This window comes from Homarus americanus, unplaced genomic scaffold, assembly GCF_018991925.1.
Source record: "Homarus americanus isolate GMGI-L3 unplaced genomic scaffold, GMGI_Hamer_2.0 scaffold23598, whole genome shotgun sequence".
Classification (NCBI taxonomy): domain Eukaryota; kingdom Metazoa; phylum Arthropoda; class Malacostraca; order Decapoda; family Nephropidae; genus Homarus; species Homarus americanus.
Window position 1 is genome coordinate 943337 of NW_024731054.1, and position 26676 is coordinate 970012.

At 35.0% G+C, this 26676-nt stretch overlaps 1 protein-coding gene across 1 annotated transcript in view; it reads right to left on the bottom strand.

The window, feature by feature from the left end:
• LOC121867420 (NCK-interacting protein with SH3 domain-like) overlaps positions 1-26676 on the bottom strand; it is an 88533-nt gene that overhangs the window by 56425 nt on the left and 5432 nt on the right. Inside the window, exons 4-15 of the mRNA XM_042367331.1 lie at positions 25877-26087; positions 24584-24686; positions 24354-24447; positions 19256-19339; positions 18616-18700; positions 16593-16765; positions 13525-13647; positions 12275-12354; positions 10295-10398; positions 8732-9091; positions 7371-7543; positions 3468-3569 (exon numbers count right to left, since the gene is read on the bottom strand). Of these exons, the coding sequence (XP_042223265.1) occupies positions 3468-3569; positions 7371-7543; positions 8732-9091; positions 10295-10398; positions 12275-12354; positions 13525-13647; positions 16593-16765; positions 18616-18700; positions 19256-19339; positions 24354-24447; positions 24584-24686; positions 25877-26087 (1692 nt within the window). The remainder of the gene's footprint in view (positions 1-3467; positions 3570-7370; positions 7544-8731; positions 9092-10294; positions 10399-12274; positions 12355-13524; positions 13648-16592; positions 16766-18615; positions 18701-19255; positions 19340-24353; positions 24448-24583; positions 24687-25876; positions 26088-26676) is intronic.

Sequence of the window (26676 nt, forward strand, 5' to 3'; positions counted from 1 at the left end):
CCAGTCTTTGAACTAATGGAATAGAAATCCTTGGAATCCAGGATATTGTAAATGAGGTACAGTGAACCCTCACTTTACGCGGTCAATTGAACCCACGGCGGCCCGCGCAAAGTGAGAAACGCGTAAAGTGAACAACATAACATATGGGATTAATTGAAATAGAGACCGGGCCGACCCCCAAACTCCACTTTTTTCAGACACAATACCTATGTTGTAGTAAAAATAACTTTAAATTCCTATGGCTTGTATGCACACAATAATTAATAATTAAGAGAAATATCAATAATATTAGGGTTTTAACACTTACATTAGTAGGTGAAAGCATGGCCAAATACCACTGATGTGCGGGGGGTTGGTTCCGAGGCAGAGGGCAGATTATTGGCCCTCACCTGTATCACTTGTATCAATTGTATCACTATCCACCACAGAGGCATGCAGGGCCTCTTTGTCAAACCCTTCAAAGTCCATATCCTCACAATCATTATCACTATCACTGACTTGGGCCGGCTGTGGTGGGTGGCGGGTGAAGAACTCGGTAATGTTTTGATGACTGGGCGACCTTGTGTGCACCCTGCTCGTGCCGCTCTCCGCGTAAAAGGGTACACACTCCGCGGAAGTAAGCATTCCGGTTTCGGCAGGGTACCGCGTAAACGTGGAAACGCGTAAAGTGGGACCGCGTAAAGCGAGGATTGACTGTATTGAAAACATAATAATAAGTGGATAAAATTAATAAAAATCATTGGTGGCCTAATTGGTGTCTTCCACAAATCAGAAATATGTCATGACCTAAAAACAATTACATCACAAATAGAAATTACTACACTCTTCCAATCTAAAAATGACCTGACTTTTCCCTGATTTTCAGTGAAAATGTCATTTCATTGTTTGTGCTAGAAATTCCTTGATTCTTCCTAACACGAGAAAAGATAAAATGTTCCATCATTTTCATTTCCTAGGAATTTTGCCCTATTCACATGACTCCTCAATTTCCAGTAAAGTACAGTACCCTTTTTTTAATTAAAATATGAATGAGAGAAGTTCCACTGGATAAAACATCTGTACCTCTCCTTAATAATGGGACAGCAAATGGAGGATCATCAGGTGAATCATCCATTTGGTGAAAAATGCGTGAAACTTGGCATACTTGAGGGAAAATTAATAAAGAACATTTCCAGATACAGTGCCACTATGACTTTCCTATAGGAGGAAATACATTAAATAAAGAGCAATGCTGCCCCTTTTTCACAGAATGCCAGGAACAAGAAATCACATTACAAATTCACAACCAAACATCAAAGTCTGCATTCACGTGAACAAAGGGCAGCATTTTTCTTTCCAGGCAAATAAAATTGATTTAAATACTGTACTGGTACATAGCAGACACTAAATTCCTGGATGGCACATCTCCCATAAACACAGGATGATAGTTTGCTGAATGGCAGTGCTCTCTAAATTTTGTTATGGGAACAAAAGCAAAACACTCTCTGATGAGATGATAAGAAAAGATATCCATGTCATTCGAAACTGCAAAAGTTCATGAGGAATATGAATCATAAGTATGACCACCACCATTGTTTCAGGGGGAGAGGGGGTCCCTTCACCACAAAATTTATATTTTTCTGAACAAGTCTGCCTTTTTTTTTTATAATATTTGGGCAAACGATCCATCAATTTATCCAAAGTATTAAACTACTGGACTGTACAATTTTAATAATTATTTGGCCAGATATTTTAGCCAAAGAAAGCATAATACCTGGACTGTATTCTATAATTTAATATTTGCTCATCATGGGAAAACTAAAATTCTGTATAGTCAACTAGTATCCTCTACCATCTTCTGCAATATTTTACTTGATGCAGTAAATCACACAGCGACAACAGAAACATGTTTATTTTGTTTGGCACTATATCACAAATTCTTTACCTAACATATTCTTGTAACTACAGTATGCAAAATGACTGAGTTTCTTCACAAAATGCATGAGTCTTCCCCTTGCTGCCTATAATTCTCACTAAATGGTCACAGGCACAAAGTATTGGTACCAACTATTATTGTATTTGCAAACCTATTTTACCATAATTTTCATAATTTTATTAGATTTCTAATTAAAATATTTATATTTAATCTACTACATTATATCATAAAGCTCTATACCATAAATATCATTAAATGTTACACGGTAGATCATATCATTCATACCAAACAGACCTAAAAAGCCTACCAATAGCTGTCTTGTGCTGAATGAGTATACAGCAAGTTCTATGTATATATATGCTTATTCCTTACAGATTATTGCTTGGTTATGAAATATATATTTGTCATACTATAGTCATGTATGAAAATGCATGTAAGTTAAAATGGCTGTTTGCTCCTTAAATATCCTGAACACCAAACTTCCACCTGGTAATTGTTGATTTTGCATCATTAGGAGTGCATAGAACAATCAAGGTGGGCACAGGTAGCAAAACACCTAAACTCCTCATAATTTTGATAATTAATCTACGAAAAGTTCTGAACTAATAAGGGAACAATGAGTTATTAGAAAAAAATAAATAAATAAATATATATATATATATATATACTGTATATATATATATATATATATATATATATATATATATATATATATATATATATATATATATATATATATATATATATATATATATATATATATATATATATATATATATATATATATATATATATATATATAAATCATAACTGACCAATCTGAATATTTACTAAGTTTGCATTCTGATTATTGGGTCAAAATGCCAATTGAAAACTATTTATGTTTTAACTCCTGTATTTGAACAAACCAGTGCAAAATGATACTATTGCATTGCCAATAATTGTTGTATTTTGGCTATACAGTACTGTAACCTTAATCACAGACCAACTATTTTTTTTTTAATCTTGGTTATATTTATAGTTGGTAATCTGTAATGACTTCAGATTTACAAGTGAAGTCATAAACCACAATGTTGTCATTGCTGCTGAGCCAGTTGTTCAGATGACCCTTGTACTTGAATAGTCTCCTTTTATGTCTTAAAATGTACCCAATGTTTTTGCTTACTCTTGACTGGTTTCTAGTTATCCTTCTGCAATCTTGAAATTATATATAAGAAATCTTCATTGTTAATAACTCGATATGAACTTGAGCTTTATGGGTGTGCCAGTTTTGAAAGTGATATTCATCGGGTTGAAATTTTAGTCATCAAATGGTAAGACTTCCAAAAAGTTGACAACACTATTCAAAATAGTCTGATCAAGTAGTGTCAATCCTCCATCAGTGAAATTACTGCCCAATTACTATGAAATAAACTCAACCTACAAAGATTCTTATGTGCTTTCATGAGGTAATGTCTCAGATCAAACACAGAACAGCAACAACTTTGAGTGGATCAAAGAGGAAGAATGAAAGACAAGGCAACTACAGATCTTGAGCTGATGCTTGAAATACCTGGGTGATTATATGATAGTTCATCATGTGAAGAACTCTAGGCAATGATATCCCTGTGGGATTTTCAGTTACTTTTTTGGCACGGTTTAAAGATGATATTTCCTGTTAACAATAAAATTAGTTATTTACCTAAAATACACTTTTAATGTTATTATTCAGAAGGCCAAAGGGCACTTGCTCCTCTTGAGTTTTACAGTACTGTACTGTATCTAGTACACCATAAACATACAATTTAAACATTTTCAGAGAGTATGTGGGAGCCCTATGATAACTAGTGAATTTTATGTATAACTGATTATTTTTATTCCTTTCACATTCAAGTTCTAATATACTGTATCAATTACAGCTGGCAAATATACCATATTTCTAAGGTAATAATGAAGTAAGTCTAATGATGACCAAGCAATTCCCGCACATACCAGTAATATTTCATGAAGTGGAAAGAAATATTACACATACGGTAATTTATTTTGGATATAGCTATAATGCTGATCACAGTCACACATTACTGTAAATGCACAAACTTGTCTCCCAATCCATCCTGACAATAAATATTAATCTGTACAGTTGGCACAAGATGAAAATATACTTACAGTATCAGGACTAATGTAAATAACCCATATCAGAACTAGTTTTAAAACTTACATCACACATCTTGGTTTTACTCAGTGTCTTCCATACCTGTTTTGTGATACGGGTATACAGTATTTCTATTAGCTATTGTTTAAGCAATACTGATACATGCAGTGATCTATAAGATTAACTCACCTTGCATCTGTCCCAGTCTTAGTTGCATATAATGTGTTAGATGTATGCCATACATCTAACACAAAGTATTCAACTAAATACATACAGTATTAACACAGCCAACAAATGCTTTTAAAGTTTTCTCTTGGGTGTGAAGATCAACTCAAAGTAGCACCATATACTTACATTTGGTTACCATGCCATGAAGATCAGATCACCAATAAATGCTTCTAAGATTAACTATAAATGCAGCAGATATTTCTGAAGATGCTGTAAGACATGTGAACTATACTTTCAATTAATTTTAACAGTTTGTTATACATTTCACTACTTTATGGCCACAAGAGGTAATAATTGCAAACTTTTCCATATACATATGTGAAACTACCTAATTACTAAAGAATTGTGGATTACTTTCTTTGAGATTTCTAATTATCTTTTGATCATCTAATGCAGCTGGTTCTTCTTCAGCAAGAATATTGGAACAGCAAGAGCAAACCTCTTTAAGGCGATGCTGGTGTTCTTTCCAACCTCCAGTCAGAATCACCCCCTCCAGAAGATGTAAATATTCATTCATGGGCGCTAGAGATATAAAAAGAAAAAAGTTTTATAAAAGACTGAGATCAATACAGTATAACTGTTCGAAGCATCTACAGTATAGTACTGTACATGAAAACAAAAGACTTTACCTAACCTTCCGATGTTCAAGATATGTTACTGTTTTTTAATTGTTTTCGGTTAAAATACTGTTATACTAGTGATATTCTATTCATACTGTGCTTGATATAATTCATTCACGGAAATGTAATATTTTTGCAACTACAATGCTGATGTCAACACAAGCGTGGTTACAGCGAGACTGGCTGAGTGAGGGAGAGCTATGCGCGGTGTGTGTGAGGTTGCGAGCGACAGTCCTGTGTCTGGTGTCGCTGGCTGAATATGGTGCGCGACGGAAATTTAATGTACTTTCAATTACTTCAATGTACAGAATATTCCTCCGGCGGGCAATCCGCCAGATTTGCAAATCCGTGTATGCTAAACCCGCGTATGTTAAGGGCTGACTGTAATACAATGTTACGGTACTTTTTAATTTACAAGACACCAAACAAATACCAGTACGGATATTTGCATGACTCTCCCGCCAAAAAAGACCAAGCAGCTGGTACTGTCTCCTTCAGCCCTACCAAAAATAGCCCAACAACATCTTTCTTGTTTATTCTCTTCCAATTTCTCACTTTAACTGGTATTTTTTACTTCATATTGCCTACATCAGATAAACTACAGTAATTGAGGTTAGACACTGTTATAAATTTGATTACCGGGTACTGGCAGGATGCCGTTAGAACCACCTGACCCTACCAACAGTGTTGCAAGTTAGACACAGCATTTTTTATTTTTACATTTTTGGTGTCTCCATTTGTTAATTTTTTTTTCTGTGGGGTTTGCACAATAGTAAACTGTTTTACCTACAATATTGTAAAACGATTTGGGAAAAGAAATACTCAGTAACTTAAAATTTTAAACGGAAAATCTTGAAACTGGCAAGTGTGTGCTGAAGATGATGACAAGGAAAATTATTTTGATGGATTTTCATGAAAATCTTCAGAAATATGGTATCGTAGTATTTATTCAAATGAATAGGATAGAATATTATTGTAATACAACAGTTTTTTAACTGAAAACCATTCGAAAAGCGATCACAGTAAAATCTTTTGAACAACGAAAGAAAGCGAAAGTCATTGTTTTCGTCATGATTGTATCCCATTTTCCACTATAATACGTACGTCATTTCAGCAAAAATATTACATTTCCATATTTATTTCTGAGAATATATTCATTCAGTCACAGTCAAGGTAAAATATACTTGTGGTGTAATATTTTAATGAAAATACCCGGTATTTAGAAATACGTTATCGTAGTTTTCTTTTGTTTCAAATTTAATTAACATAGATTGATGTTTCAAATGTAATGAAAAAAAAAATTATGTATCTATAAATAAACTTTAAAAAATGAATACTTTATGTTTTACATCGTCCTGTGCTACCATACCATGCATTTGGCTACTTTGGGCTTGCTATGATGATGCAAGAGATCTGCCCTGGCAACTGTACCGACACTCACAGCTGGTGGTGCGTCGTTTCCATTGTTTACTGGTAGTTACTGGTAAAAATTTTTCAACCTAACGAAACTATTACCCGTTTAGAGGTCGACCCCCAATTTTTTGCCAAATAATTTGGTCTTAAAAACTCGAATTACACACAGGTATATACGGTAAATAAGGACATGGGGGGGGCCAGGGGTTTTTTAGGGGAAGGGCAGCAAAAGTACACGGATTTTTAACATTCATGGGTTCTCTGTTACCTAACCCCCGCGTATGTTAAGGGCCAACTGTACGGTATAACAATTCTTGTATGTCTCCTTCCAATGTGTGTGCAATTTTATCTTATAACTTTTTCCCCATATATTGTGTGTCAGTGTTTAGTATGCCAAAGTCACCAGTGACCAGTAATGGAGTCTCTATATTCACTTAACCTTGTATCTACCAATCAATATGTGTTGTAAACCTAATCCTCTCTCAACCATTTCCACCCAAACTAGCTCTTCTTCTCCCCATCCATAACCTCCCCCTTCCCTTAACACTTTGAAGTCAATTGTGGTCAACCCTTGTACCTTATCTCCCCCTCTCTTCGTCACAGTCCTCCCTCTAATGCTCCACCAATATGCACTAAAGACTAAGTAGAGATCAGAGTTATTTTGAGTCCGAAAATATCTAGTGACACGGTAAAATAAAAAGTAAAATAGCAGAAAAGCAGCTGGAATAATGTTACAGCATATGTGTGAAGTAATTAATATATAAAGTAAAAACAGTAAATTAATAAGTTAAAGAAAAGGCCCCCAAAAAGAAAGAAGTTGACACATAGGAGTATATTAAAGTAATGAAACACTGAAAAAATATAAAGTAATGATAATGAATGAAGCGCTGAGAATATTTGAGAATGAAGTTTTTATTGAGAATTTTGAGAAAAACTAGAGTACTAATGAATGAGATAATAAAGAAGAAAATAAGTACTACACTGTACATATACTGTATCATTAACTCTTAAATGAAGGATAATAATCAGAGCAAAATCATGTATAAAATAATGCATTTCTTACCGTGTCATCTGCTGGAAGGTCTGTCAGTTGACGAATTATTATATCACACGCAACTCTTTCATCATTTGTGTAAAAGATAGAAGCAGTGGCTTGAGTGGAGTACATGTCCCGCATCATCTTCAGCACAGAGTTTGGGGGACGTGGCTCATGATCAAACATGGCAAGTGGATCATCTTTGGAAATTGAAATAAGATTTTATCAGTACCATCATGGGTAAAGTGGAATACTGCACCCTAGTTTTACCATTTTCATTATATATCATTTGTTTCACATATACATTGTTTGCCTCATCCACTGTTTTATATCAAGTCTGTGTGTATCCGAATATGATGCACAAATAGTGTTAAACCATCTAATATAATATAAAATTAACTTTAATAAGTAATAAAAGTGCCCTACAAGTGTTAAGATTCTACCACGTCAAAATACGTCGGTCACCTCTCATAACACACCATGGCTCGGCAGACTACTGTATACCTCACTACAGACATATAAATCACACAAGTGTTTCAACATCAAATAGACAAAGTTTTGAAATTCTTATTCAGTTCTTATACAATGGAGGGTTTGAATGTACAGAAATGAAGTAGAAAAAAATAAAAAAGCCACTCAACCATAGATGAGCTGTTGTGTCATATTAAATTCCCAGCAGCATTGTTTACATAACACAGAACTGATTGCCCGCACTGTCCATCACCATGTCATCGTGCTTACCACAACTTCTCTCTTCAGCATTTATTAAATAATCAGTTATCTTACTGTACAAGTAACAAAATTAGGCAATCACGTATCACTCAAAGGTATCAAATAATGTTGTTAGGAATGTAGCTCCATATCAAATACAAAAGAGTACAGTGTAATACTGTACAGTATGTTATAATAACCCTGTTATAAGCTGATTTGCAGAAAGCTCTCTTTCTCTAGGAACACATCCTGAGCTTTCAAGGGTATTACGGTACATGTTGGAATGCATATATACGTCTAATTACATTAATTCTTATGGGGAGAAATTCCTTATTATAAAATGTTTCACTATGTTGCATTTCTCTGGAACACATCCCTGACGTACAATGAATTTGTCAAATTACGAAAACTGTGGATTTATGAATTATGGAGGTTTTAGTGTACTGCCTATAGGAGTGTACTGTACAGTATAGTAACAAGTTATGGACATCAATAAACTAATCATCAGTAGGAGCAAAAAGGCCTGAAGAAAGAATTTCTCCATTTTGTAAATCCTATAGTTCCCCAACAGTGGTGTTTTCATGGGTGCACAGGGGCAGCTTATCTATTCCTTATGTCTTAAAAACTTATAAGTCATCTGATATTTGTCTCCCTTAAAAAAAGTATCTTAAACTTACCTTCTCGATTAAATAGAAGTAAAAGCTTTTCTGTAAAATATTTAGTACTTTTTCTTTGTGATAAAAGTTTGATAACCACATTTTCCATGTCTGCTCCACTTGTACTAACATTGTCCATCTTATCTGTTGCACTGCTGTCTACTGCACCAACATGATTAGTTTCAACAACTTGACTTGCATCCACAGAAGTATCAGATGGTTTTTGCTGAGAATGGGCAGTTGGCAATAGAGTAGCATATTGTAAGTTGAAGGCTAAAACTAGAGTTAAGTACAGCTCAGCCAGCTGCTCCGTGTCAGGGTCTTCGTTGAAATTCTCTATTCCATCCAGTAACATGCCAATAAACTTATCATTCATTACACCTAAGTAAGAGAAAACACACGAGATTTTTTATCAACACATACCAAAGTACTGTACAGTATACAGTATTGTCATCTTAAGTTGTATGCCAGTCTTCAAAAAGGACCTTAATTATCATTTATATACTGAACTCATAAAAATATAACCATTTTGTCATATACTGTACTCTCTCAATCAGTGGTGCACAAAGTACTGACAAATGCTACTTAAATAAAAGTAGTGTTCGGTGATATCCCCATTAGCCGGAACAAATATAATGATGGGAGGACAATTCTTTTATAAAAAAAAAGTAAGAAATGTTGATTGCGGAATTGATAAAAGCAGTTCTACTTAAGTTAGAAACACAATATTTTTACCAAAATAATCATGAATAATTTATCTAAAATTTGGGTAAAATAAATATATTACCCCAAAAAATCTGATATGGGCATATGAGGTGTGAATGGAGCAGTGTCACAGCCAAGGCAATGAAATTTTCCATCCTGTACTGGGGAACTGGTACCCTCATGGGTAGAAATTATGATCCTCTTAAAAATAAATGTACTCACAGAGCTTTTTATAATTTGATTAATTAAAGATCTGCAAACTGAACTAGAGCTCATAAATAATGTTAATTTTTTTTAGGTACACTCCTCAAGTTCTTGTGGGTACACACATAGGCTTACACCCCCAAGCAACATAACCAAATAAAGTACTGTACAACAAACATTACTACTGATCAAAACATTCATGTCCTTTAATGCGATACATTACTTTATTGTCATTAAGACTTCCCAACAAACTTTTGTCATCCAGTGAATACAATATCATTATCTACTGTAAAAATATATTCTTTAATATTTTTAAATATATGCAGAAATTTACTCAATTTGTCTAGTGAATATGCAAGGTGAAGATCTAAGAAAGTACACAGGTTTTGCACTTGCATTTTATCCCTATCTTGTTTCTTTCCACACTTGTGCCATACCATTCTCCCTAATACTGTATTTTCACAATTCATTTAAAAAAAAATTATATCTTAATCCACATCAAACAAAAGGGAGAGGAATACATATAATACACACAGATACAGTACAGTATAAAATTAAAATATAGAACAATTCCTAGGACATCAAATACTTAAAGTTTGTCCTTAAAAGGTACCAACAAATACAAATGAGTTTTATTACACTTATACCAGTACAGTATTACTAACATGAACTTACAGAAATGTGGATAAGGTATTGTGTCACCCATGCACATGACCATCCCCAGTACCAATGACGTGTACTGCAACCGTTCCTCACTGCATGTAGGGTCAAGCATCTCTCTGTGAGGCACCAAACACAAATGGAATCAGAGAAGTGAAAGATAAAAATCAATAAATGAAGTAAAAGATTACTACAGTACAACATCACATAATTTCATTGATACAAAGAACTAAAATACTATATTACAAAAAATCTAACAAATTTATATTACTTCATATGTTTCTGATATAACAAACAGCTCATCCATCATTTCAAGAAGCAGCATTATTCCACATCAGTATACTATACTTTCAATATGAATCTCTCTCTCAAGTTGACATTTCCAAAATCTTTCTTTCGATCTAATATAAGTCTCTAACTACCATTTTATATGTTTGGCATCATTTGTCTTCATACACAAAATAATTAATACAAGAGAAGAAGTAGTGGTAAAGGTGTTCTCTAAAAGCATGAATTTGTTTGTGAGTTTAACGATAATATTCTTTATTTCAAACACTTTCCCACTAATATCTTGAAAGTTAATGTTTTGAAGCATTTATATCTATAAATACATTAACTTTGACATTAAAGTGAACCAGAACTGGGTATACTTAACAGCTATGTGTGGATAAATTTGCAGTACAGTATATTAAAATTAATAGAACAAAGGAATCAAGTCACATGACCTGTCTCCTGAGTTGAGGAAGGGTGGGGATTAGGGATAATCTTCTTGACGACAGTACGGTAAACCCTCAAAAGTCTGGACCCCGTAAGTCCAGATTTCGGATAGTTCTAGCTATAAATTTTTTTTGAAACCCTTAAATATTTGTCGTTTAAAATTCTCACCGCAAGCGGGCATTTGAAATTGCCGGCAGCCAGCAATTCCTTGGCCTCTTTCCTCCTCTTGGGCCCGTGAGTGAGCAGTTTATTCCTCCATCTTTAGAATGGACTTGCTCATAATGCTAGATTGTGAACAGTTTGCGATAAGTTCAACACATATGTAAAAAAAAAAAAAAGGGGAAAATTATGTATATCTACCTAAAATTATGAGTTGAAAAATAACCACAACACAGCTCACAGTTCAGCCTGGTAGCAAGAGGGTTTGGGGGATGTGGCTACAGTCACGAATCTGACTTGGCAATAATACCACCAGAGATGTAATCAAATGCATAACGAAAAGGAAATTAACCGTAAATCTTCATTTGTATCAGGTTTTGTAGATTCAAAGTGGCATATAAATTGAATGAGGTTTTGTTCTTCTTGTAGCAACATAAAGAAATAATCTAGTGGTAAGGTAGGCAAGCCCAGGATAATGAAGCTTACTGCATAGGCTAACCTACTGCAAGCATGTACTGTACCAGGTAGCTATCGTTCTGTAAATTACCCATGGAAATGCATGAAGTTTAACCCCTCAACAATATCATGCATATATAGTTTGCCCCCCTCTGCTTTATGCATAAAAATTTAATGTCAGTACTGTATATATGGTACCTCCACTCACCCTCCCCAAAACAAACTATTCAACATCATAACCACAAAATTCCCTTCTGTTCATGTTCAAGTCGCATACATTTTTTTTGTATTCTATTAATGGTATCTCAATACCAAACCTTTTCTTATGCTGATTAACCACACTCCTTACACTGACAACATTTACATAACTTTTTGTGTCTCTTTTGCATAATATTATATAGTTTTTGGCCACAACTGCCATTATTCTTCATGGTCTTAAACAAATATTTCTGCTCGCTATTGTCAATGCTCCAATAATCTGTTTAAGCCTGTGTGTGTTGTCTGATACAGTATTCTATCTGCTACACCACATCTCCAAAAGGGGCTTTGAAAGACTGAAAAGGTTGATTTCTTTCCATCTCTTGCCTATTCAGAATTTCCTTTTTTATAACCAGCCACTTTCCATGGATTTTGCCCAACAAAGTTTTATACAACAATCCTTACCTTGCAAGTTCAACTGGAAACACTGAGGCTGAGAGATAAGATATATTTGCTGCTGACATCTGGCAAACAGCACCAAACACCTATAAAAAATATGAAAATGTAGTATATCCCTAGTACAGTATTGTTACTGGAATTTTGATGTGCAGTAGAATATATGAAGAAGAAAAGAAAAGATATATGCCTACTATCAACTGCAAAATATACCGTATCATTAATGAAACTAGATAGATTAATTTGAGAACTCTTAGTGAAATAAATGAATTCCAGGTACTGTACTATACAGACACTCCACGGGTTACGGATGGGTTACGTTCCTCCAGGCTATCCGTAAACCAAATTATCTGTAAACCGGAAATGACCCTTCCATAGGTAATCATTGAATACAAATAGTACTCATTATGTAATGAATATATAATTACTATACCAACACAATAAAATACTGTTTTATTTATTAACAAGTACGGTAGCAATAGTAGCATAGAAAAAAAAGTTAAGTACCCGTACTGTCCACAAATACAATTCAGTATGTAACTACAAAACTAGCATATTTATAGTAATTTCATTTACCTTATACTGTACTGTATCCTAGTGATGATTCGCTCATCCACACTGTAAGTAAGTTTACTATCTCACGAATAATAAGTGATCACTGCTTTGTTATCACAATAGATTTTAAAGGCACCAAATCTTTCACAAGATCTTTTATATGAGTCCTGCCCTTCACAGTCGTGTGCATGGTTGGGGTAGCGATACTGAGTTCACGTGAGAGTGTGGCGTTAAATTTTCCTCCTTCACACAGCTTAATTACTTTGATTTTCTCTTCTAAATCTATTGCTTTACATTTACGGGCAGCTCCTGCACTCTTACTATCACATGGAAGCTTTCCAATCATTCTGTAACACAATTAAGGGCAATTTACAAAAGCAAATTAGGAAATGGTACATAGGGGATGCACCCTGTAGCAATCTAACAAGATGACCGAGTGCAAAATGGCACCTACTGGATGCCTCGCCCAGCCGCCTTATGCCTACTCTGCGGATCTCTTCCACACTATGCCACACTGCTTGATGCCAATACCAATGGATACTTGCTTTCAACCCGAAAATGGACTTAAGGGAGAGTATCCATAAGTTATAATCGGAGTCATCCATAACCCCGGGAGTGTCTGTATTATTTGAATAAAACTAAATAATTATGAAGTATTACAAAAAAATGAAGTACTGTATCTCAAAGGAAAAATGACATTCTACCTGTAACAGAAGTTTCCGTAATGGCCAGCGTGTCTCCATTTGGTAATACTGCACTAGTGTCAACAGGGGACGAAAATCATCCAGAGACAACACACTGCGGCATACTATTAAATCACCATTATTCTGGAATAGTTTACAAATCATATAACTTTCTTCTAAAAGTTTTCTTGGAGTCGTATTAGTTATCATACTTTTACCGGTAATGTAGTTTACAATTAAACACAGGAAGAAAAGAGCAAAACAGATTCAAAGATGTACAAGATGGACAAGAGGGAGTTAGAATTTAGGAATGAAAAGAGCAGAGCAAGATATGGAATGCCTATAGGAGATTGTACTGCAGTTGCCAATGTGCTCTTTTCGATAATAATTTTTTTTTTATTTGACAATATTATCAAATTGGATTCTACTTAAAAGTTTACTTATAATCTCCATTACTCATCATCTGCAACAAATTCTGGTATTACATATACTGTAAATAATTTTCTTTTATAAATTTGGAGGCAATTTTTTTTAATGAGTCTTAAATGTACTACAGGCAATCCACACTACACAAAGGGGATGTATTCCAAGGAGGTTGTGCACAGAGCAAAATATTTTATAGTTAAAGTGATTTTCCTATAATATTTTTTTTTTACAGGGATTAGCCCACCCGGGCACAGGTTACAATGGGGCCTAGGGGGCAAAAAAATAAGAATAGAAAGAAAATAAAAATAGAAAAGGAAAAGATTATACCTGTATTAATCTACACCACAAAGATGCTACAACATTATTACATGAAGAGTATATTCCTGGGGGCTGATTTTCACACCTTGTGCAGTCAACACCAGCTAAACTAAATACATGAGGCATAATAATTTAACAAATCACCATAAATACATTCAAATCAGAGTACCGTCCTCATAACTGAGGGTTGGCAACCACAGTCCTCCACTCTAAATGTTTTCAAGCTGCTTTTACCAAACCTCCAAGGTTTTGTATCTCTTTGGGGACCCATTTTATATTTCATTCATTCACCCCAGTCTCTGCCCTCCCCTGTCCCTCCTACCCTCAAATTTGTCCATTAATATTTCTGTTATTATCCCCGTATCCCTGACTATATGAACAAAGTATTTAATTTGTCTTTTTCTGTACATTTCAATGTACTTATTTACAGTACAGGTAACCCTCGCTATACAAATGTTCGAGATACAAAAATTCACTTATACGAATTTCCTAAATCACCACCTCTTTTTCGTGTTACGAAAGCTTCCCCCCACTTACACGAATTTGGGTCCTAGCAAAAACTCACAACTTCAAAATCATACAGGGAATAAAAATTTCTTTGTATGTGAGAGTGGGAGGGGTAGCATTGCTAAAGGTCGGTAGAGGTAGCCGGGCTGCATTGCTATGGCAAGGCTTGAGGGCGGCCATGCGTGACACATCCAGTATTTATGCAAATAGTGGCTGTGTTAAAATTTTATTTAGCTTTTCCTTAATGGTCTTAGCTGCACATTTTCATCTAGATAGTATTTTATTAATGTTTTTAAAACTCTTGGGATCATACACACATTTTGATTTAGTGTAAATGAAAATTTTACCTCGCGATCAAACACACCACAATGGCATTTCTTTTTCATTTTCTCTAAAATTTCTGGTCGAATTACGTACTTACAAATTTGAACACCATTTTTGTCATGCCACTCTCTTGCACAGAACCAAGTCTTAAGGCTAGGTGGCAACCCATCTATGCCACCGTGGCATTTATGCCGCTATCTCAAGATATTTATCTCTTAGAACCTGGATATTTATCTTTATGAGATGATAGTGATATGTATTGAAATATTTATAATGAAGGAGTGAAATATTTTTTAATTTTTGAGACATTGGTGACTGCTACTCACAATACAGCTGCATATACCACACAAAAGCACGTCATAATATATAGGCCTAGCTTGGAAAAATAATAAGTGATAGTAAAATGTAGTGCAGTAAAGGCATGCATATGGGTATGGTGTATTGTAATAATATACAGTATTGTGTTTATTAGATATATATTCATAACAGCATCGCCATTGTCGTGTATATGCCAAGGCCTATCTCGTCTAAGTGGTAAGTGGAAATATTATTACCAAATTTTCAGTTTTCGTCCCAGAAAATTCTTAACTTTTTTTTTTTTCATATTCACCACTTATCAGCTTACTAGCCATTTGGGCGGGTTATCCAGTGTTAGTACAGGAAAAAAACGAGCACCGGGAAACCTGTGTGTGTCCAGGTCGAGGCTCGAACCCTTGACATATTGGTGAGAGTTATGTACAGTAATAATCCGTCATAAAAAAATACTTTCAATAGATTTGGACAAAAAACTAGAAAGGATAAAAAATGTGTATAAACATTTTGGCAACTTTGTGCCGAACCACCAGTTATTTTTACTTTTTATTCTGTATTTCTGTTACTTTTTAGATTATCTTTCTTTTTCAGATTACACCATCGTCTTCCTCGTGATTTATTCTTTCTTGCCATGTGCATTTTAGACTGACTGATGCAATAATGTGGTTACAGCACGAAGAGTAATCAACAGTAAATTCACTTTTCACTTACATTTGCCAAAATGGCTTTTATTTATTTTATTTTTTATTTTTGAGGGTTTTTATGTGATTTCTCAACTTTTTTTTTTTTTTAACATAGGAAGGCATCATTTGAATAAATATTTGACAATATCTTAGCTACAAATAGCGCTCGGGGAAAAAAATCTCTGTGATTTCTGGTCATTCTGCGGACTCTAAACTGAGCGAGTGACAAGCCCATTAAATAAAGTTCAGGCGATTCCGAGAGTGTTGATATGTAAGGTAGGTTTTTGCTGTTTGTGAACCGATTTCATGTTTTTGGGGTATAATATTGGGGTTTTCTTGTCACAGGGGAACCAAGCCCTATTTTCCCCAAATGTTATGTTATTCGGGATATGAAAATTTACCTAAGAAATGGGTGTCGAGGAACTTAACCCATTTGTAAAGAGAGGGATACCTGTACAAGATCAAGGGAGAAAAATAGCACCATTATTTTTGGTTATGAGATAAAAAAAATAATCTTACAAGTAGATCCAAGAGATCAGACAGGTGAGTGGAGATGGTGTGTTCGTCTTCATGCAGTGCCCAGGAGCGCTGTTGCTCATCATCCTTACACTCTCGTAGTTTCTCTAGCAGTTCAACCAAGTGACGCCCATCTGAGCTCTGTTGCCACTTGTCACCTTCTCCATCCTTAACATCTGTTATGCATAACAGAATACAGTAAAATTCTTTTATCTGAAAAGCTAAATGATGTATACACTTATTATATAGAAAAATCATGGCCTTTTGATGATGATCAATAATAAAAAAAAAAATCAACCATAATTTGGAATCACCATCTTAATTCCAGTAACTGCTGCTCCACACGACAGTACTCTGGTTAGTAGTATGTGTGGCCTAATTGTTTATAAGTCACACATGAATAGAGTGGAAAAATTTTCTTGAACAGCTTGTAGTAATAGATGTTCCAATTCATTTTATATCTGAAATAAAGGAGCTAATGATTTTGGCAGTTATGCCATTATTTGCCCAGAGTATTAGAAGAATTGCGTCTACCCAATACAATACATTAATTCTTTATACAATACTGTACATATGTTTATTAATAACTATTGGAGGAAGAAAGTGCAGAAAAAATTACCTAAGGTACAGTCAATCCAAAAAGTATTGAGCCCCAGGTATCTGAAAGAATACAAAACATCAGGCAAACATTAGCCCAACCCAACAGATAAATGAACGTGTCTGAGGTTATTGCTCGTTTTCTGTTCCACTGTACCCTGGGGTCTCAATACTTATTTGATTGGATGTACTTGCTTGTGAGAATGAAAATCACAGACCCTCGTGTTAGAGTCAGTCCACTTTACCCTGCATAAAATGAAAGGTGATGAGAATTAACGTAAAACTTAGAAAGAAACAAGTTTATTGAGCATAACATGAAAAGTGTATGATAGAGTCAGTACTCAGAGAAGTGTAGCAAAAACTGAGAATGGATTATGGGGAAGACAATGTGGGGCATAAAAAAGGAGGAGGCAGTGCAGATCAAATTTTGTTAACAAATATATTGTATGTAAACAAATTCTGGAAAAGATAAAGAATTAGTATTTGACTTTATGGATTTATTAAAACTATGAAATATGACCAATTTTAAGAATACCAACTTGGTAATGAATAACTTTAGTGAATTGTAATAAACATACCGATCATATAAGAATATCTGTACTGTATCCGGTTACAATTAATAAACGTACATCTTCAATGCTATGTTGAATTAAGTAAACAGTTTCAAAATATTAACCAAGATAGATCGAATATGGTATAATGTATAGGGTGCAACAGAAGTACTGCATACTCATTAAATTAAATTAAAGGTGTTCCACTGATGTTTAGCAATAATGAAGGTTGAGATGTTTCCGGTCGGAGAAGGTTGTACAGTACTTGTCAAAAGGTTGGCTGCGTGGTAACTGACTATCCTTTGTCCTCGAGTGAAAAGCTCGTGACCACCAAAACAAAACAGCATCGGTGTACAACAAAAACAGATGCAACTAAAGAATTCCTTTACCACAACTAACCAAATCCACAATTATTTGTACAACAACAAATTAGAATGAATATAATGATAAAAGAACCAATACTAATTCATTACTGTACTGTATTACAATCCAGTGTCCTTATTGTATAACACTGACATATATAGCAGATAGAAACCAATGCAATAAATGCTTCTATTCAGAGATAGAGGGGAAATACTTATTTAACATCCTTAGTCTGGCTATTATTGTGATGTTCCTTAGGGCCATTCTGAGAGTTTTACTATGATATAATAATCACAGGACTGCCATATCTCACAAAATGCACCAACCACTGTAACAGGTGGAACTGTAGTCAACTGTACATACAGTACATCTTTTACATCAGTATGAATTAAAGAAGCTATCAGTATGCGTACAGTATATGCATTTGTTTCTGGACATCCTAAATTAAACAAGAAAATGTTCGAAAATAAGAAAAAATATTGTATGCCAATTCCAAAATAATTTGTGGTACTTACCTCCTTTACTGAACAGAATGTGAGAGCAAAGAGGTTGGAGTACTGGTAAAGCAGTACCAAGAGAGTTGAGGACAACTTCTACAACCTGCAAAGCAAGGCATTATTACCCAAAGTACAGTACAGATGTTGGTAAACACATGTTGCCAAACATCATAAAGTGTGTTAATAAAATGCAATTCTTCTGTGATTTTTATCACATACATAGTCTAAGTAAGTACGAATTAAGAAATGACTTGTCTGAATCTAGGAACTTATTAATACTGTATTTATTTCTGTTTACTTACAAAATAGGAACAGCAAACAAAGGCAATATAAATAACACTCATAATTTTATTTTGAGTGCTGACTGGAACAAACAAATAATAGAGAAATTATAAAAGATATAGTAGATGCTAAAAGAAAATAGAGTTAAAAATATATACCTTGCTGTTACATTAAAATCAGTTAGTCTAAGTGTAACTACGTACATACAATTAAATACCACACTGTCATTTAAAAAGGGATAATCAATGATCCTTATATAATGGAATTGTATTAGGCTGGAAGGACTATTTAAGACGTTTGTGTAAAATAATGTTAAGTAATACAAGGATTAGTAACACAAAAATTGCACAATTTTATTAGAATGCCACTCTTTTACCCTAGTGCTGGTCAATAAGCCAAGTGGTGAGTGCTTCACAGCTGCAGGCTCACCCATCATTATGCGATCTTCATAGGAATGTCCCTAATTCAAGAAAAAATACTAGTAAAAGCTTACATCACTCTTGGCTATTATAAATTAATCCCAGAGGTTAAGATACATTCTGAGTAGTTTAAGATAAAAATAAATCACATGTAAATGATATAAAAGTAACTAACTGAAAAGGTGGAATGCAACATCATTTTGACAAAACTTCTGGTATTCATATTAAAGACCATGATCTTTGAAGAATGAAACTATGGTACATTATATTCGACATTGTCATTGTCTAGTTTCCCTGAAACAGATGACCTTCAAAAGGCTACGTTTCATTATTTTGACGGCTACCACGCAGAATTCTTTAACATGTGACTAAGTACTTATCTTAACCCTTTTAATAAAATATGTTTGGAGACACACTCACTCTGGAGCATTCTCCATACTATGCCTTTGTGGTAAGCTGGTAATTACAATTAAGTTTTATGTTAAGTTTTAACATTATTGAAAATAACTTCCTAGTTGAGGTGTAAACTTTGCATTTCATGGAAGGTTCAAATCTTAACTAAAATAATATTTTCGTGAGCAAAATATGTAATCATAAATGCTATTTGATTCAGAGGTGAACCTGAACATTTTTGTCTGGCAAAGTAAATACTGTATAAAACCCCAAGTCTGAGACAAAATAAATTTCAACAATTACATAGACTGTAACAACGTAGAATACTGGCCTTCATCAAACACTTTGCCTCTATGTAAAACTGAATGCATATGCAGTAGGATGGTCAATGGGAAATATTTACCAAAGGCTATGCTTACTGTACAATATACAGTTGGGGACAAAAAGAACCTAGCAAGGAGGAGGTGGTGTATGGGAGGGTGGAGATTTGGCAACATCATATCAGGGTTGGAGTGAAAGTCTCCCCAAACATTCAACTTTTATGGCACTTTTGTAATTGTTTTGGTGTACAGCGGGTTGCTCCCTATATGTTGTAGTGCCGGTATACATCATTTCATATACTGTACTGTATACTGTACGTCGTTAACAAATATAGTAAGAAATTTTCATTAAATGTCAATTGTTTCACATCTATTTCATCTGCATCATCCACTGTTTTATATTAAATCTGTGCATACCCAAATATGATGCATAACTAATGTTGAAAGCAGAGTGGCAGGAAATGTTTACACAAGATGCCAGACACCACTAGCCAAAATATTATGGTAGCTAGACTCAGTTTCAAAGACACAGGAAAAGTATATTTAGAAAACGTTCTAGTACGTGAATGACCAGAGATAGCAACATCGGCGATCACGTACTTGAACGTTAATGACCAGCTGCGGATTAACGAACTCCTGAGCCAAATTTCTTGCTACCTAATGATTTTGTGGCATTCGGCTTCAAGATGGGTAGTAAAATTAAGAGCTATATCTTAATCCCATGCTTGAAAGACAAATAAGATACATGCAGGAAATTAAAGACAAGTCAGTCTGAGATGATACAGCAACAAAACTTCCAGGTGTAGAATATTCTGCATATAGCTTTGCCTTATTTCCTTATTTAGAAGTTGTTTTCAACCAAGATTTACTTTTTGTCATCTCTAACGAATGACTGTTCAATGGAAATCTTTACTTTTTTTTTTATTCTTGGGTGCAAAATAATACAATACCTTCAGAGTATAAATTAAAATATTTTTTTTTATAATTACTAAGGGGAAAAGGAATCAAGAAACATTAATTTTGGTTTGTGAATGTTTCCCACCTTAGGTCATCGTCCATCGAGGTGGTGACTATGGAAAATATTTTTTTACATGCTGTATTCATTAAAGACATGGCATATATGTGGTGAGCTTGAATGTTATTTCAGTTCATATATTCCTATTTGATATTCATTTCAGCTTAACATAAGTAATGTATATCTTTTCAATTTGAAGTCTAATTCTAACTCTGCAAATTAGTGTACTGTATTCCTTAATGTCCCTTAGCGACAAAATTGAATGTCATATTATTTCACTTCTAAAGAAACTAAAACTTTAACTACTGTACATGATTTTGTTCTTCCAATTTTTTCACAAAAAACTGCTATAGCATGTATTAATTAATTTATGTTACTATTTTATAAAATTGTGTTCCACCTCAAAAAATAAAAGCAAAATAAATAGTCTGGCAGTTGCCACATACCACTTTGTGACTGAGTTTCTGGAAATCGTGACATTACTGTAGTCATTTTGTTGATTGTACAATATATCCACAGGCAAACCTTGGTCCACGTAGTTTGTTAGTGTTTCAAGGAAGTGATTTAGTTTGTTAAGCAGGGCTTCCTTTACATGAAACCAGGTGTTGGATGATGGCATCCTCACAATCAGATGTGTTGCTATTGTTATATAGAAAATAATCTTGGGTGCCATCTAGGGCATTGCTGATACAACATTTTTTGAAAGATTTTATAATCGTCTCGGTTTTCACAGCATTCCACGAGTTTTTCACCCATTGGGCTATCTGGGAAAACGTAAGCCTCTTCATATGGCCTGTTTGCGTCAGTTCATGTTGTGGGGCCTTCATCCAGTTATTCCACTCCTCTCTCATGTGTTCCTTAAAAGGCTTGTTTATTGAAACATCAAGGGGTTGTAATTGGGAGGTCAGTCCACCAGGTATTACAGCTATTTCTGTGTTTAAGTTCTTTACCCTTCTTTTTGTATTCTCAGATGTGTGCACACGAAATTGGTCCCAAACAAGAAGGGGTGCTGTTTTGCGTAAAGCACCAGGATGCCGTGACCTTACTTTAGCAAGCCATAACTTTAGGCCATTTTCATCCATCCACCCCTTAGGGTGGACGTGAATAACAATTCCTGATGGAATACTGTCCTTTGGCACTGTTTTTCTTTTGAATATTAAAAGTGGTGCTAGTTTCGTGCCATCTGCACAACAAGCCAAAACTAAAGTGTAATGTGTTTTTTCCTGTCCTGTTGTTTTAATACTTACTGTTTTGATACCTTTAGCACCTACAGTCCTGTTCGAGCGAACATCAAGGGTCAAAGGAACTTCATCCATATTTGCAATATGACAGAGTTCGTAGTGGGTGCGTTTTCTTGCTTGTATCACAAATTGGTGAAACTCCAAAATCTTGTTTTCATATTCGGCTGGCATTTTGGGGGCTATCCTTGTTTTCGTGCGCATAGCCAATCCGTTTCTTTTCATGAAATGGAAACATCAGCTTGCACAACCACTAAAATCATCATAGCCTATCGCAGCTGCCATAGCTTTAGCTTGAACAATTATGGCTTTAGTTGACACCACTCTACCTTCATTACTGTTATCTATAACCCAGGTCTTCAGATCTTCCTCAAGTTCAGGCCATTTAGCATTTGGTTTCCGAAGGTGATGCTTCCGTTTTTCTGCCTACTGTAGTTGGTCCTCTTGTTTTCCCCACATCCGTACCATTTTCTCTGTCGGAGGCGGTCCAAAGTGTCTAGCAGCCGCTGGGTTACCATGTTCTTTTGCATATGTTATCACTTGTAATTTGTAGCTGATAGTGTAGCTATGCCTTTTCTTCGACTCCATTCTGTTAGGGTACAGTATTTTGGTTGAACAGTCATGGAAAAGCACTATGCTACCCCGAAGAAGTTTGTGTTCAGACTGGTGAAGTCGGTTGGCTGCAGGCTGCTCCGCGCAGTTGCGCATATGGTTTGTCAGTGCTTGGTCGGTACTACCAAAACAAAATTCAAAACAAAAATGGCTGCCAGGTGGGTAGACTGTTGATCCTTTGTTTGTTGAGCATTAGCCGGTACAGTAATTGAAGCATTTCATGTCTCAATGAAGGTTTGTTTTATTTTATAAGGCAGTTACATGTTTGCACACGAAATATAACTGGTTATTGGTGGGAAATCTGTAAACATCTATGACAACGAGTGGTTTGCCTGACCACTGTCGGTAGTTTCAAGAATTATCTCAGTCATTTACTGAATATTCCTTGTTTATTTATTATTGCTTTAATTGTTCTCTGTTAAATGGAATTATTCTTGTAATATACCATATATATTCATTCTGAAGTTGTTTGGATTCTTAAACTAGGGGGATACCGAGATCCCAAGCTGGACCCCAATCCTGACCTTCACCATAGGGTATTAGAATTAGGGTGATTTTGAGGGTAAAATTTTGAAGAAAAAAAGCGCATCCTATACTGTATACCGCAAAATACGGTATGTATGGGAGGATGTTAGGCTGATTGGTCTGTAGTTTTATGCTGCACTTTTTCAACCATTCTTGTATATTGAGGTGATATTGGCTGACCAGTCCCTAGGTACCTTTCATTGATCCAGAGATTTCCTGAATAGGAGTCTTTGAGGAGTGAGAAGCTCATTTGCCACCTCCTTTATCACCTTGGTCTGTGCTATGTCCACTCCAAGGGCTTTGTATTCTTTCAAGCTAATTATTTTCTTCTTGACGATTTTGTTTTTAATTACTCTTTTAATTGATTTTTACCCGAGGTACAATATGTCTCATGGCCACTCCAGGATATTTGAAACAGAATAAAAAATCAAACACCTCAGATGTCTGTGGGACTCTCATTCCAAGTGGATGAGGTATGTCTGTAGGACTTTTCAGTGATACTGCTAACCCAACCCCGAAGCACATGTCTAGTATTGTGATCAATTACTGTAGTAGTAATAATGATTGTTAAGAGCGTAAATAGTAATAACATAGTAAAACAAATGTCCTGTACCTCATACTGCCTACAAATTAGTGGTTTACCTCGTTACTATTGCGTCACACACATGCCACTTCACGAACATTCTTGACTCTTCCTAGCCCATGTTGCCAACCTGTGGTAAGGACATGTATTTATTTCCTGTTTCCATAATTTATGGCCAGTCTGTAAGACTAGAACTGCTTTTTATTTGAGTTTTAAATGTTCCCGAATATACCTGTGTAGAGGATGCAAACCATAGCCCGAAGCCCAGGGGTTTAATGTAAAGATTTTGTACCTTCCTTCATATACAGTATACATCAGCTTCATTAAGCTCTATAACTGTGGTTATCAGACACACAATATTTTACACACCTGATGACTGGTTGTATAACTGATGCTGGTACTGCTTCGCACCTCCTCTACCAAAGTTCGAAGGTAATCATCTGGTACTTGTGACAGCAGCAATCTGCTAATTGCATATATGAGTATTAGTAATTGATTTACAATTCACAACATTACTGATTGGACTTTCATGACTTTCATTGCAGTGTGATAAGTATGCACATGTAACATAGTTGTACAGATAGAAATATAAAACATACTTAACACTGGCCTGAACCCCTGAGTCCACATCACTTCTCATTTCTGATTCATAGCCAATACTGGTGTCGTGACCCTCACTGCTGCCACTGCTCTCATCACGAGCTGAGTAATGTACAGTACATATAACCATTACTATCTTCCTGCTGAAGGGGATCCATAATTGCTGATTATTACATAAACTGAGTAGTGACACCATAAAGATAATACTGTATGTGTTCAGGACAGACTATTCAAACATCATAAGTATCTTTAATGGTGTTTGTACTGAACAATAATACTGTACAGTAAATACTTTACAGTATAAAGATATATTTTTATTTAATAAATACTGAATGGGTGGAAAATTAGCTCTCAAAGACTCTGTATGCTAATATGTATGACCATAAATATTCCAAACATCCTGACAAATTATCCCATGAAGGATGAATTAATCAAGAATAATAGAACAAAGAGGATTAAACAAGACACTGGCTTCCTTCCCCCAACAACAAAGTAAACTAAAAATTAAAATTATCAGACATTTGATAACCCTGACTGAAACCTGCTGACCCTTCTTGAAGTGCCATATTTAAATTGGTAAGGAATGGGCACTGGGGTTAAGTATAATTTAACTAGGGCTACTGTATTAAATATTGATTGAGAACCATGATGGTGAGCTTAAGAGATGAAGTAATGAGGTTCTATTGTACATGAGGCGAGTACGACGAGTGGACAAAACGCCACTATGGTCAAAATTGAGATCTATTCACAAAAGGATTGGGAGAACACCTCTGTATCCCAAGAGAGACTCTGTTACTCAGAATGGACTGGCAATATGGTTGATCTTGTTAATAAGTAAAACTACCCATACTTCACTACATGTGGGGCTAGCGGTGAAGGAGGCAGACGATAGATCAGAGAGAGGAAGCGCCAGAGGTTTCTATTTTTTTCTAGCACTCTGCCCAATCTGGTCATATGCGCCTCATATATCAATCATAACATCATCAAATTTCTCCACAAACAAGAAAATTGAGTTCTCTTATGCTAAACAAAACCCATGGTACAGTACAGTAATTTGTAGTACACTAATCCCTCCGCTATTAAGTCTTCCTACAGTTGGATTTCCTCGTAATTTGGAACATTTTGATGATTCTGAAATGTAATTTTTTTAATACAGTACTGTACTGTATACCATACTGGAAGACATACAGTATTCTGTTAAGTAACCAACAAATTTCTGAGATTTAGAAAGAGATTATTGTAAATAATCTTAACTTACAATTGATATACAGCATACAATAATGATAAGTTACCTAATGATTCTCCTCGACTCATGAAACTGGTTGTGGTTTCTACAACATTCTCAGTCTGCGATTCATCCTTGACCGAGAGACCTAAACTAGCTGAAGACACACTTGCTGAAAGTGAGGGTAATCGTGGTGTTCCTGGAAGGCTGGGTGATGGAAGGCTACTGATACTGGTTTGGCTTGAAAGACTGTCAACACTTAGCTGCGATGTTGTACGCTGAGTGGAAGACACAGACACCTTAAACTTGACATGAGAATTAATCTTTCTCTTAACTGGGTGACTTAAATTTAATCTAATACTTAAATAAGAATCACTTTCACAATATTCTTTTCCTAGCTTGTAATAAAAGCATAAAATATCTTGGTTTATAATTTACAATATGTATACATGTTGTCCTGTACTATCAATAAATTATTTTACTTTCAAATTTATTCAAAAGTTATCAAGGAAAGTGTACAGTATCTGCAAACCACAAAAAACAAAGATTATTAGACTAAACTTTCCAATATGATGCATAATGTTTATAACCTTAGCCATTTAAGCCTATATACTGTAGACCTTTGGTTTAACAAATCTGGAACAAATAAAGAATGGGAAAGAATTGGTTGCATTTGCATCAAACCAGTTGCATCTAAGTACTATACAAAATGACTCTAGCTCATCTTTTTTAACAGGGATTAGCCCACCTGGGCATCGGTCACCAACCCACATTGAGGACTGGGGAGGTGGAAAAAAACATAAATACAAAAATGAACAGATCAAGAGTGAGAAACGATAAACTGTGTAATTATGTTGTGTTGTCAAA